At 35.2% G+C, this 15913-nt stretch overlaps 1 protein-coding gene across 1 annotated transcript in view; it reads left to right on the top strand.

Annotated features, from left to right (window-relative positions):
- The window catches only part of LOC110454138, a 50957-nt gene extending 35987 nt beyond the window's left edge, over positions 1–14970 (top strand). The window contains exons 4-8 of the mRNA XM_021503514.1: positions 2551–2663; positions 3522–3589; positions 4913–5289; positions 8101–8445; positions 9693–14970. Coding sequence (XP_021359189.1) covers positions 2551–2663; positions 3522–3589; positions 4913–5289; positions 8101–8445; positions 9693–10075 — 1286 coding nt within the window. The 3' untranslated portion in view covers positions 10076–14970. The remainder of the gene's footprint in view (positions 1–2550; positions 2664–3521; positions 3590–4912; positions 5290–8100; positions 8446–9692) is intronic.
- The last annotated feature ends 943 nt before the right edge of the window (positions 14971–15913 follow it).

Raw genomic sequence — 15913 nt, 5'->3', positions numbered from 1 at the left:
CATAACGGTATCACCTGATATATAATACTAACATAGCGGTATCACCTGATATATAATACTAACATAACGGTATCACCTGATATATAATACTAACATAGCGGTATCACCTGATATATAATACTAACATAACGGTATCACCTGATATATAATACTAACATAGCGGTATCACCTGATATATAATACTAACATAACGGTATCACCTGATATATAATACTAACATAGCGGTATCACCTGATATATAATACTAACATAGCGGTATCACCTGATATATAATACTAACATAGCGGTATCACCTGATATATAATACTAACATAGCGGTATCACCTGATATATAATACTAACATAGCGGTATCACCTGATATATAATACTAACATAGCGGTATCACCTGATATATAATACTAACATAGCGGTATCACCTGATATATAATACTAACATAGCGGTATCACCTGATATATAATACTAACATAGCGGTATCACCTGATATATAATACTAACATAGCGGTATCACCTGATATATAATACTAACATAGCGGTATCACCTGATATATAATACTAACATAGCGGTATCACCTGATATATAATACTAACATAGCGGTATCACCTGATATATAATACTAACATAGCGGTATCACCTGATATATAATACTAACATAGCGGTATCACCTGATATATAATACTAACATAGCGGTATCACCTGATATATAATACTAACATAGCGGTATCACCTGATATATAATACTAACATAGCGGTATCACCTGATATATAATACTAACATAGCGGTATCACCTGATATATAATACTAACATAGCGGTATCACCTGATATATAATACTAACATAGCGGTATCACCTGATATATAATACTAACATAGCGGTATCACCTGATATATAATACTAACATAGCGGTATCACCTGATATATAATACTAACATAGCGGTATCACCTGATATATAATACTAACATAGCGGTATCACCTGATATATAATACTAACATAGCGGTATCACCTGATATATAATACTAACATAACGGTATCACCTGATATATAATACTAACATAGCGGTATCACCTGATATATAATACTAACATAACGGTATCACCTGATATATAATACTAATATAGCGGTATCACCTGATATATAATACTAATATAACGGTATCACCTGATATATAATACTAACATAGCGGTATCACCTGATATATAATACTAATATAGCGGTATCACCTGATATATAATACTAATATAACGGTATCACCTGATATATAATACTAACATAGCGGTATCACCTGATATATAATACTAATATAACGGTATCACCTGATATATAATACTAACATACCGGTATCACCTGATGTATAATACTAATATAACGTTATCACCTGATATATAATACTAATATAACGGTATCACCTGATATATAATACTAATATAGCGGTATCACCTGATATATAATACTAATATAGCGGTATCACCTGATATATAATACTAACATAGCGGTATCACCTGATATATAATACTAGCAAGGCGGTATTTCTGATATATAATTGTAAGATATGAAATAAACATGTCATATTATTCACAAACCTCTAGGCGTGTCGACATTGTCACTTTACGTGGCCTCGATGCGGAGATATATTAAATTATCTACTGTTTTAATTATAACATTAATGCCACAGGTGAAGACACCGATGAGGAATTGTTTTAATGGGCGAGTTGAAAAGTCGTGCTTATCTAATATCTTGATAGTCTAGCGAGGGGCGTCATGTAATATTGTTGTGCATATATTTGGCATTCTCTTCAAAGATAAAGTAATATGTGTTGTTGTATACTTATTAAATGATATTAAATTCAACGATCCAGACACTACTTAACGTTAGTGTTGCCCACTCTGATTTACACATGTTGGTGTGTTTGGTGTACATGTGCTTTTTGGGCCTGCTCACTAAGTAGCATTACCAAGGCAGCTTAGTCACGATAGTTGGGATATAAATATTTCTCTCTACGTCTAACTACCTTTATTTCCTAGCGCCTTACTTGGCAATACCTCGCTTTGGCAATGGGTTCTGTCCCCGTCAGTCAGTTTGATCAATGGAACAAAACATCTGAATGTAAGCTAAATTAGCCACTAAATGAAATGTAACTAAGATGTAGTTTGACAATGCTATAACATGGGATTGGATTTACAAGTCATCTTCATTACGCATTATTTGTTTATATTGAAGAAAGGGGGTTATATCAACGCCAAAGTAGTCACCTATGCGACAATGTTTATGCACCTTCTACCGATAGGTAAATTGTCCGGAACACGTTCTATTTGAACATTGACGATTCTGTCACGTAGGGTTACGAGTAAACGATGTGAAACACTCGTTCAATCTTGTTTGGGAAAGAAGCCATTTGATGCTGAAGCTTTCCGACACATTAATACAATGTTCCTACGAAACAAAACAGGTTTGATGATGAGTCATCTCTTGATTACGATAAAATACTATTTTATTACATATCCGGATTATTTTATGATCAATGCTTTTGAATTTACCCTTCTTTTCAGAAATGTTAAGGGCCAATTTAGCTGTAAAAATAAAGAAAACGAGATATGGTAAACCACTAGATGAACTGATGCAGTCTGATTTTAAAGGGCTCGCCTTAGACTACTGCCAACAGGTAAGCACCACAACAAAGACATTTTTACATTTTTTTTGAATTGAGTAATATTGTTGATTTGCATTCTTCGCTATGATATGTTCTGTATTAATACAATGTAACGGCGCATCAATTTGAGTATCATCAGATCAACTGAAAACAAGGTCACAGCCAGTTATAATATTTACAAGTATAAAAGGTCAGTTTGCCATTCAACGAATATAAACTGAGTTTATTGCTCTATTTAAATAGCCAAGAATGATCTGAAACTACGAATATTATTTAAAAACTGTTACTGAAGTTTTTGTGTTAAAACTAAAGATGGGTTATCTCGCTTTGTAAACTAAAGATGAGTTACACACTTTGTCACCCTTCAGGTCAGGGATCGAAAGAAAATGTATCGTAAGAGGCGACTAATGCAGGAACCCCCTGCAGAATTGGGGATTTGCATTTGTGCCTTCAACTTGGCGACACAAAAGCGACCAAATTGAATCTGCTGGACCAATTCTAACATTTGGGATATTTATCTTTCTTTCTACTTCTACATTCCTTTTATTTCCTAGCGTCTTGCTTGGCAATAACTCGATTCTGACTTTAATGTTGAGCGTCCGCCCTGGTGAGGAAGGCAAACGGTTCTGTCCCCAGGCCGGGACATACCAAAAATGGTAGTTTTTATTCCCTACTTAACGTCCAGCATTAAGGGTAATGCTGGGTGCCTTTGGCATTGGCTTTCAGTGAGATAACACTAGAGTAGCCATCAGACCCGCGCTATCACAAGGTGGCAATGACCCCAACATACCCTCAAACCGTTTAGTTATGTCTACATTTGCTTTATACAACCTTATAATCTGTTGAGGTAATTTAAAATGTATTTTCCAGATGGACAGGTATTATCAACGCAGTCATTTTAAATCCACGTACAGAGGCTGCGAAGTCATTTCCATCAAGTAAGTAAAAAACAACTATTTTAATAATTCTTTCAAAACTTTGAAAACGCGCATCACTTTGTTGTTTTCGGACGGATTAATACCTGAATATATGTCTAAAACGGTAACTATTTAAGTAGCTCTTTTTGTGCTGATATGGAAATGTGTATCAAACATCTTGATCAATACAAATAGGTATGTCAATCTTCTTTTCCTAAACTAGGATCAATCTTGTCTGCCTCTGGTTTCGTTGTAAGAACGACAGTGATTGGATGAGGCATATCTTGAATATTTTAATTTAATCTATAACCTTTGTGAATTATGATGGCTATTTTATCAACACCATTGTCAAAGTACTCATAAAAACTTAATTAAATCAGCTGATTAGTTTGAGAAACGTTTGCTTTTGTAAATAGCATATTAAACCAGGAATGGTAAACACATAAACTGTAGTAGCATTGACCGTGCGATCAATTAAAGCCAAAGAAGATTTGTTTTCGAATCCATAAACTAAAATTGTAACAGGGTAATTAGTTTGACATTTTTTTTGCTTTTATTTAAACTTGACTATCACATTCGTATGAGTTTTTTCAGGTGTTGTTCTTGCTGGTCCGTCCGATTCGGGACTGACGTCGTTCATTTAAATATTGATGAATTACTTGTTACAAATGTAACACATTAAGTGTCTGAATAAGGTAAATTAGTCAATGTCAGAAAGCAAATATGATTTGTCAGGAATTCAGGAAGGAGGTCCCAGTACAAATTATAATATCACTTTACCTTGTCAAAAGACAAGTGAATACTCAACAATAGTAATTCATTAAGACGCGTATTCCGTGTCAATATGTTTGTACTGTAAGCAAACCAACAACATATCAGTTTTCTGAGAGTAACTAACACTTGTCGATGACCCAATCAGAAAAAGATCATTACAGATAAACGGTTTTCCTGAGTTTCTGATATTTTGAAGCTAAAATTTCGTTAATTAATGAATATTTGCACAACATGTATCTGTTGAAATTCATCCACCATATATACATATGTTTAACGTTTTCACCTCCCATCAGTACAGCATTACGAGTACCATTCGAAATCAGAAGGTTGTCATCGTGTAAACTTAAATGGAAAGGTCAAAAGTTAGTTAGGAAAAACATGAATATTAAAGGACAACACTTGATTATGACAAGCACGAAATGGTTCTATTCGTTAAAAGTGACGAGTTCCGCTAAACAAACTATAAAGAATGTGTTCTGGTTAAAAACTGTCCTATCCTCCCCTCTTGATGTTGGACGTTACATATTTTGCATATCGTACTTCTAATAATCCCTTTTTATATTATTTTAGGAATGAGCATATCAACTTTACTCTTTTCTTCATGGAAAAAGATGCAACAACGAAGGATATTATATCAGTCATAGAAACTGCCGCGCCAAAAGTGGATGAGTCCGGACAATCCGTTGCTGTGGAAGATAAGTTTGAAATAGAACTTGAAAACGTTAAAATAACTATAGAGCATAAACGGACACCTGTTTCGTTCAGTAAATTGAGTAGCGACTCCCATTCTGAAGATGGATATCCAGTGAAAAACTCCAAAAATGAAAACGCGAGGTCAGGATCTTCCTTTGGAGGTGATCGAAGCACCAGTAAGGCACAAACCACAACAACGGTGACCACGACTACTACCACACGAACAACGACAACACCGGCACCATCTAAAACCGGTACATTTACTTGTAAAGTTATAGTTGTAACACACACATCACAAAAAACACTTAAAACACAAACGATATACTAAACTAGCATTTACACTGTTCGAATCCAGCTAGAGACTATGTATAAGAACAACTCGCGTACATACAAATATACCACATGTTATCTCATGCAACGTTACAATCGCAAATAACCATAAAATCTCTAAAACAGGTACGAACTGTTTTATATTTTACATATACATCGCCGTCAATCTGTATACATATAATCAACACGGTAGACACAACAGTAAAAACAACGGCACAGTTACAACACAGTTACGGACCGGGGTCTTTCTGCCGTGTCTTCTACCAAGGGGACATTGAATCATAGCATTTGATCTGCTGCCCTCACTGTAACATTTCAGATATTTACCTTTTCTTTTCTCTCCTTCCTACTCCTTACATTCGGCGTATCTCCCTGGGCATCCGTTTATGCAAGACATTTGATATTGCGAAGCATGGTCGCTGAACTTCTTTTTATTCAAAGACAGAACATCGTCGATATAATTCAGTGTTCAGCTTAAGGACTTGACTACGTTTTTGCTACCAGTCCTGATAAACTCATCAATGTAATCAGTTTCATATGAAAACAAAAACAAAATAGGTCAGAGGAGGGGCACAGTTTTCCCATATGAATACAAAAAGCGTGCTAGAAATTCTTGTCCGAACTCAACAAATATATTTTCAAACAGGAACAATTTTTAATTTTCATCTTTGGCATTTGTTGTACTTAACACAAAATATGCTCGAAAAATATAGCAACTATATATTTTTTATAGTAGTACATATTTCCGTGAAAAAACACTCATTTATCAAGAGAACGACTGCGTTCGTTCAGTCTGGTACTAGTTCTAATGTGAACTTTGGCTTCCACTATTTACTGTGTTAACATGTGACGGTTAGTTCGGTATTCAAGAGCTTGCTCCGAATATCATTACGTCCTTAATAAACGTCGACTGCTGACGGAAACACTTGCAACAAAAGGTATACAAAAACGCAGGCTGATGAAGACTATGAATAAGTCTTATGATCACCATCATGCTATCTTTCTTTGTGATATGAAGGTCGATGTTTTGTTTTATACTGGCTCGGGTGCAGTGTTATTGTGTTGCCTTTACCCGATTTCTTGATGAGAGGATGTGACATTACTTGGATCTAATCTAGATATTTATGGCTGTTTCGTCGATGACGACAAGACGATAACCGTTTCGGAACACGTTTGCTTTGTTCATTGTTTATCCTATTATGATCGAGTTTGAGTTCGGATAATGCTGTTGTTAAAACCTTCAGTATTTTCATGTTATTTGCTAAAGTGATTTCAGCAAATATTCATTGATTTCAATATCTTTAATTATAAAAACAAAGAGAGCGTGTGTACAGCACAAAATAAACTGTAATTTGAACTCAAATTCGAAGACATTATAGAAGAGTATCAAAACGGTAGATTAACATAGAAGCCTAAAAAAGAAGAAGAGACCAAGTGTTCAAAAAGAATTAGAAATATCTTCGTCGCCGACATTCGCCCAGTTAATTTAGACCAATCCAAAACGTCAAAGCAAAATACGGCACACTAATGAGCATAAATAATCAAATCGTCCCATATATCAGCCACGACACTCGCATGTTACCCAATAAGATCATGAGTATGATCATGAAAAGTGCCAATAGTCTTCATCAACTAGCAACATTCGAAACCCTATGTAGTAAGTTTTACGTTCAGCAGTCGTCATCCATCACGGAAAACGTGATACTAGAGCAAACCTTCGGATACCAAATCAATTTTGACATGTTAACCGCGTTGGTTGTAGAAACATGAAACGTGTTAGCAGGAAGCATATTAGTCATAAAAAACGGTCATACTGTAATGTTCGAAGTGCTTATGTGTGTCGTGTAGGTATCGGTGACATATACATCCAAAAGTAACATATTCCTGATTTATAATTTTATAGTTTATTTTCCCCCTCTTTTTAACGAAACAGCTAGTTTTGCTATTTTACTTTTATAATTTGTCACATCCTGCATATCTTAAGGAACAAATATGATGACAGCGCCTGTTGGCAGCTAGTTTGACTGATCATTATACCATCAGTGTTATCGTACTTTTGTAACAAGATATGAACGAATCATTTACAAATTAAGAAGTAAGTGTTTTTACATTAAAAAACAAAATATCCATTATGTGTCATGAAACGCCAGCCATTCTCGAATATAAGAATATAATCATATGCTTTCTCGATTTTTCAAAAATATAAAGGTAATTTGACGCCTTCCTGCTATCAAATAACATCTTGTTCAGGAGCGGGAACAATTTACAATTCAAGCAATTTGTCGTTGGTAAAATCCTGCTACAATAATTTTTCCCTTAAATGATGATATTTCGTTGTATGGCAACGTTGTATGGAGCTAAGACCCCCCCCCCCCAAACAGGCAATCAAACAGATCGAGCTTCGTTGAGCATAGATAGTGAATTTATGGTTACAATGAAAAAAGGAAAGTCTTCAATGTAGAAATGAAACACAATTAAAAGTTCTTTTCTAATGACAATACCCTAGTGTTTGTAGTGAACTGAACAAAAATAACCCCTAACCTACCCTAACTTCTTAAACTTAATATGTACGGCTTTTAATTCAGTAAGTAGTATGTACTGTGTTAGTATTGTAATTTGCTGATATGTTAAACATGAAACTGTATTACTTTAACAATGCTTGCGTATGTTCCAAGCATTTGTCTTTCCGGTGTTGCTACCGAAATATTATTTTTGTCTTTTTTTTCACGTTGCAGATTTAGCGTGGACACCTTGTGCTTTTAAAAGTGGTTCATTCTATCCCCATCCAAAAGCGTGTAACAAATACTTCCAGTGTGAGCACGGCAAGTCTCGACTTCAAACCTGTACTGGAGATTTACTGTTCGACATCACCTCCGATGTGTGTGTAGAGGACAGAGCAAACCTGGTGTGTCCGGATGGAGCTGCTGCACCACCAGCGCCACCTACAAGTCCAGCTTCCGTTCGGATCCAGGACACGAGCTCCACAACTCCCACCACACAGACACTTCATCCAACGTTGCATAGTGAAAACAGCAGGAATAACAGTTCGGTGACGTCATCGATTTACCCATCACGACCCGGTAGGTTTGGCATAGAAACCTTTCTTAGTGTCGCGTTTAACGTACATATCCTTCCGAATCTTCTTATTTTGCCCTGTGTGATGGTTGACGTTTTATCGGGTTTAGCTTTAGTTAAAAACAGAACTTTCCATTCAGAATATTTTGTTTTATATATATGAAGCACAATAGGAATTGCGCAACATGCATAGCCTATACAAGTCCTCTCCTTAAACTGTACATACACATCATATATAAATAAAAAATGTATTAACGTTATGTTTTTGTTCTCTAATTTTCAATTTTCTGCATACACACGTTATTCTGTCTTGGTTTGTAAACCGTAAAGAAAAGTTTGAATATAAAGCGGAATAATGTCACTAAGTGCAAAGAAGAGTTACGGAAGAGTTGTCTATGAATAACCCTAACCCTAACCCTAGGATTTTAACATACCAGAGATTAAATAACTGGCAGAATTGCTTAATTGGCATGTTAATGGTATGTTCAGTTGTCTATCACCATAATATTTAAATCAAGTATGACATAGGGGTTGGGCATCCATATCAAGTGGTCATAAGCACAACTTTTTGGGAGATCCACGATATATCATGATGGGAAACAGACAGGAAGGATCAGTCAAATATGAAATATGGTTTGAGAAAACATCCAATAGTCCATTATTTCAAAGTTTTGCAATTTCAAAAGTATACAGATTATTAGGCTGAGTTAAGTCGGAGACATGAGATTGACGTTCGTTGTTTAATATCTTTAAAAGATGTAATGTTTAAATGCAAATGTTTGGTGTTCTTTTTTTGCTTAGTGAAATAAGGCCAGTTAATTAAAAAATATCTCTAATCCCACGTATTAAACACGTTATGATACGTGCTGTGATAAGTTGGATTTAATCCAAATCCTGATCTTCTCCTTTCGGTACAGTTTGCCAATACAGTACTCGAGTATTCTAAGACGTACAAATGTAATGTTTTTAAATTAACATTTTAAGTATATATAATCTTTCATATGCTTTGTCATTAATATGATTAATACAAGTAGCAAACCTATGCGAGAAAGGGTATGCGTTTTCACTTGGTCAATACAATGCCATAAACCAAACCCAACCAAACAAATGATAATTTAATTACTCATACATGTGACTGTTAGATAAATGATGAAATGTCTGGTTTCAAAGTGCACTTTATGCACCTCTTATAGTATAACTAGTAATACCTGTTACTGTACAATAAATAGTCAAACTGCTTTTATTTTTGTAGCTTACTCCCGAACACCGTGTGCGACAGGAAAACCTGGTCAACTTTTCCCCCACCCTGACAACTGCCTTAAGTTTATCCAGTGTATCGGACCTAATAAGGGCGTGGTACAAAAATGTGCAACAGACCTCGTGTACGACCCTGAAACCATGGCATGTATATTCCCGCGAAACCTTGAACTAATGTGTCCTGATCTTGTTCCTTGCGACGGAATTATCCGTGGATATTTTCCCCATCCGTACGTCTGTTCAAAGTACATTCAGTGTGAGTCGGGGAGTGAGGTTGTCCAGTCCTGCAACGTTGGTCTTGTATGGGACCCGGTGATTAATTCTTGTGTGTTTAGAACTCCGTCGAGTATTTGTCCAAATGCAAACAAACCCGTGTAGTGGGACATATCTTTTAATTAAGAATAACACGAAACCAGCTATATTTCCAATATTCAATAAGTTGGTGTCTAGATGGTACGAAACAAGCGCATTGATTTATATGTACATCTGTATGAGATATGCATGTATATATGTATATCTGTCATGTATAGGTCTTAAGTGCAGGAAAACTATATGAAATGATAATAACAATATAGTTTAAAATATTCCGAAAACAATCAAAATAAATAATACATATAGTATAATTTCTTAATTACTGTGCTTTATTCATCCAAATTCGTCAATCAATATACAATAATAGGTAATAATCCCGACCACGCAACTTTCGTCACATGTAACGAACATCAAGAATATGTAACCTCTTAGTCCACGTTCCATTTTTAGGTCACCTGATCTTTGCCCAAGTGACCTATTCTGATCGCTTTCTGTCCGTCGTCGTGTGTAAACGTTTGACATGTTTGGCTTCTTCTCACGAATACATGAATGGGTCTCCACCAATTCGTTAGGGACAATTTTTGTTGGAAGAAGGTATCAAATTGTAAAATTTGGTTTCCTGTCCCGTACCCAGGGGCTAGAACGGGGCTCAAAAGGACACAAATAACCAATATTTATAGGATAAGTTTTCTTCTGGAAACCCAGATGTACTCCAAACAAATTCTGTTAATGGATGAAAAGTCAATCAGGGACTTTATCTTCTTTTTTTCAATTTCATTACCTCTTGGCCATCCATTCTCGCTTAGGGAGGGGGTAGGATTAACTTTAGTATATATAGGGAAATTATTATGATGCCAGATGGCAATAATATGGTACGATAAAAAATATATTGCCGCATCCCCAGGGGATGGAGGAGTAGGGACCAAATGAGTAAAATGGCAAAAGTTTAAAAAAACAAAGTCTTCTTCATCAAACTATTCTTACATAGAAAGGTCCTTAGGTGCATTATCTAAATTATAAATTCCATCCCCCTTTCCAAGTCATCTGCTTTCCATTGGGCAGAGGGTTAAGTTTTACAGTACTATATTAAGTTGAATAACACAGTTATATTTTTCTAATGTCTGCTAGAAGAAAATGTCTTATATTATCTGCACTCAGGTTTACAAGATTCCAACTTCCTTTTAGGATGGCATTGCTCTTAGGTGCATTAAATATATTATTAGTGTTATTACTATTTGGTCATCAGTTATTCTTGGTTTATATAGAAGGGAGTAACACTTTTGACTATATCTATTCCATTTTCAGCAAGCAATAATTCAACATTGGTAACAAATCGTTTCAGAAAGTAATATCCTGACCTGACCTATTTCCACATCAAATCTCAAGTATAAAATTAAGCTACCAGTAACTATAATATATATCAGGTGATCCCTTTGGCCTCTTGTTGTACTTACTTTCAGTTGATAATGCATCTGTATTACCAAGTATACACATGCGTTGCGGCAAGCGTTATTTTACGGTTTACAGAAGTCTTAAAGAATAATATGATTTGTTCGTGTTTGTGAAGCACACCAATTATACGATTACATAGTCTAACCACGATTGTTCATGATATCTGGAATAAAGCCACTTTAACAGTACTTATACAATAACATAGTCACTCCACGAATGTTCATGATATCTGGAATGAAGCCACTTTAATAGTACTTATACGATCCGTAGTCACACTACGAATGTTCATGATATCTGGAATGAGGCAACTTTAACAGTACTTATACGATAACATAATAACTTTACGAATGTTCATGATATCTGGAATGAGGCAACTTTAACAGTACTTATACGATCCGTAGTCACACCACGAATGTTCATGATATCTAGAATGGTGCCACTTTAACAGTACTTATACGATCCGTAGTCACACCACGAATGTTCATGATATCTGGAATGAGGCCACTTTAACAGTACTTATACGATCCGTAGTCACACCACCAATGTTTATGATATCTGGAATGAGGCCACTATAACAGTACTTATACGATAACATAATCACTCCACGAATGTTCATGATATCTGGAATGAGGCCACTTTAACAGTACTTATACGATAACATAATCACTACACGAATGTTCATGATATCTGGAATGAGGCCACTTTAACAGTACTTATACGATCCGTAGTCACACCACGAATGTTCATGATATCTGGAATGAGGCCACTTTAACAATACCATGCTATTTTGTACCCATGCCTATACTTAAGCGTTTACTTACCTTCCTTTTGTAACGATAAATATATGTCTCTACAACAACTGACCCGTATCACAAGAGCATCCACTAAACATTTATGTTAGTTACGCTTAATCAATTGATTAATTAGTAACTGCTGTCTCAGGATTGGTTTAACTCCTAATCGTCGCTGTAATAGGATATGAGTTTATTGATTTTTGGCTCAATAGATATATTTCATCTTATAAGCACTCGTTTCTGCTGTTATAGTTGAACTCATTGTTACAAGTAATATTACATTTTACAAGTGATTAGCTCAAGAATCTTAAAGAACCTTTCAAAATCGTATTTTAAATATTAAACTATATTTTTTAGTATAATACTGTTTAAATTGCTATTTCACATTACATTTCAGTTTCCATGAACATGGGCACTGTGAGGGCTTTTTTTTAGAAGTACAAAAAGGATCTTTCTTGAATTTCTAATTCAGGTTTCATTGTCCTGGGTTGTGCATATTGAACTTTGAGACAGACCAAAAAATCGAAATGGCCAAAATGCGGTCAACGTGAGTTTAGAGAGATACAAATGCTGGTGATATTGTTTAAGAAAGAACTGGAGGAACCTTTCTCCAATATTCTATGTAGGTTTCCTTGGTCTGTCATTTACAAATTGAATTTTGGACCGATACTTGACAGGCGACCATCTTGAATTTTGAGTGTTAAAGTTTATAAGCTCTATTTCGAAGAAATTCTAGGAGTGATCTTTCTCAAATTGCACAATTTCTTTTCCAAATAACTGTTGTAGAGTGTATCTCATTTTGAGAGATTTCAGAAAAGCAAAGTGTCCAACTGGTTGCCAGTTGAAGCTGGTATCACTATATTTAAGAATAAATCTTTTGTAGGTTTTCTTTTGGTTATACAAATGTTCCAATTTGAGACTAATCAAGAAAACTAGATGGCCGCCTGGTAGCTGTATTAGATTTTGATAATATCAGTTTATCTTTTTCTCCAGAAGTCCATTCTGGAATCTACTTTGGCCCGAGTTATGCTTGTTTGATTTTGATACTGATCCGGACAAAAAAAGTGCCAAAAGGAAAAGATCTAGCAAATATTTCCTGAATAAGGAAGATTTTCGTGTTTGTTAGTTTAGCCTCTTTGTTGGCTTCAATTTGCTCATTTATTTATTTCAGTACATATCTCATACGACGATCTAATTTGAAAGGACACTGACAAATCTTGTTTTCTGATGTCTTTTTTTCAAAATTGGTGACAAGACTATCAATTGAACAGATAGGAGGAAACCTAACACTTATATAGACCCAATCGCTGTTGTACTATGGAAGGCGTCAAGCTCCCTTGTGGATACTTTTGGTTTGTTTTTAGTTGGCAAATGGGAAACTGAAATTAGTTGAAAATGATAAAAGTCACTATCGATCTGTACATCTCGGCGTCAATATCGAGATAACATGTCGGGTACAACATTTCTAAATACACTATCTTGTTGTACAATTTCTTGATCATCGAGTTGAAACACCTCCAGTCTATGTAATTGTAGATTGTTTTGATAACTATTTTCGAGTAATAAGACATTACGGTACACCGGAACTGTGCACTAGTATTATGTATGTAGGTATGCACTCTATGTTTATAAACTCTTACAGTGAATGTGTATGCATGAAGAAATAAATTATTGCATCTCGTTATTTAACCCTAACCCTAACCCTAACCCTAACCCTAACCCATCTCGTTGCAATTTTGCAATGACATCACTTATAATAAATATTTTACATTATTGTATCACGTAGAGCATGTGGATATTATGATGCAAAAATAAGTTGTCTTCGATTATGTTAATGAAGTACAGACCTGGATGGGATTGTCTGGCCAATACATGTTGTTTCTTATGTCACTGTGATATAGTATAGACTTGTTAAGTTTGTGTTACACGCTTCTGTTACCATAGACAATCCAGCAGATACAGTAGATATACACGTGTATGATCACTGTTTATATATCAACTAGTAGTCACTTTTACAATTATATTAAAGTGGGTATATTGAGTTGGTGCACACTTGTCTTATCATAAACAGGCTGGCATATTTAGTCGTTCCACACTTATTTTTACCATCGAATATGTTTGTGATGCTCTTGTATGTGTCAGTCATGCTAGTATATTTACCTTTATAGATATTTCATAATTGTACTAAAACAGAAATGCAACCTTAATACAGCGTAGTTGTATACAAAATGGTATATATTTAGTTGTGTTAATCTCTTTCTGTAAGTATTAATGCATAATCAATATGAATTAAATCAAAATACACACGATAGATACATCAATGAATGTGACGGAAAGATGACAGTAATAACGACGAATATGGACCCTGTATTTAATGCAATAATTTACAAATACGAGCAGAATTTTGATTTCCTGCAAAGAGTTATTTATGTATAAGCATACAACTGCGCTAACGGCGTGGTTTAAGTTAAATGTATAAAGGAAATAAGCCTTAACAAAACAAAACATAAAAAAACTCACTCGAGCGCTGTTTATGGCATTCGTGATCCGACATGACATTGTGTGTCATCGTTTTGCACAAGCAACTACATCACATGTCTGGGTCACAAATACGGCTTCCTAACAAACTCACCTGAATGTGATATTCATTTTGTTCTACTGACCAGTTGCTACTGGTGATATTAACTGTCTTCAATAAAGAATATTATAACCTTGTTCTGTCAAGCTTTCTATTATGATTTTAAAGAAACATAATTGAGGAAGACAAACGCATTGTCATAAGTTACATGACTGATGTATGTTATGAATGAATTATATTCGTTTAGCAAATGTCCTCACATCTTTTCCTCACATGACGTCTTGTTTAATCGTGCATAACCATTGTACTATTATAGACATATTGTATAGCGACAGTATTGTTTACTTGCATCGTGCTATGGTGTAGTTACTCTGAATGTATTGAACTGAAACGATACTATCATGTACTGCTTACTGTTATATATATCGCAATTTTACATAGGTACATTGTGCTGTACTAGTTTCAAACTCTGAACTATTCTGTAGATGACCATTGTGCCAACCGACTGTACTATTATGTATTACTAGTTATTATGAAACACACACCTACCACAGTATGATAGTTGTGCTATTCTAAACTACTACCGGGTACGTTAGGTCCGTGTACTTTGTGTACCGACCTCATGCGATGAACTAAAGTTGACCCGTTGTGTACTTTGTTGCGTCCGAAAAAGGAATAACCACGGTAACGTCTGGGTTTATTGCTTTAACCTTAATGCTGACTACTTTAGACATATTAGTGTCTAGTGTTTCGGTCAGTTTGATTGATAGCGCGACTGTTTTATGGCCGAACTTGTGCACTCCTTGGGAATTCGTCAAATTGACAACAAAAAATCACACTGAACTCGTTTTACGGACGTTGAATCTGCCACACCTTATATTGTTTTCTGTATATGTGATATTGTAAATAAACAGTAGCAATCTCTATGGTATGACATTTTGCCGTCTAAAAGACCCTGTTAAAATAGGGGGGAGGGGCGGAGCTTATCTTATTGAACATGACATTTGGGACTTGCGCAAACACTATTAAATCAAATATGAGAGTGTGAGGTGGGTTATTTTTCCAGGTAAATACCATTTT

This window comes from Mizuhopecten yessoensis, unplaced genomic scaffold (assembly GCF_002113885.1).
Source record: "Mizuhopecten yessoensis strain PY_sf001 unplaced genomic scaffold, ASM211388v2 scaffold7685, whole genome shotgun sequence".
Taxonomy (NCBI): Eukaryota; Metazoa; Mollusca; class Bivalvia; order Pectinida; family Pectinidae; genus Mizuhopecten; species Mizuhopecten yessoensis.
Note: the sequence above shows the minus strand (reverse complement) of the source record. Positions and strands in the feature narration are given on the sequence as shown.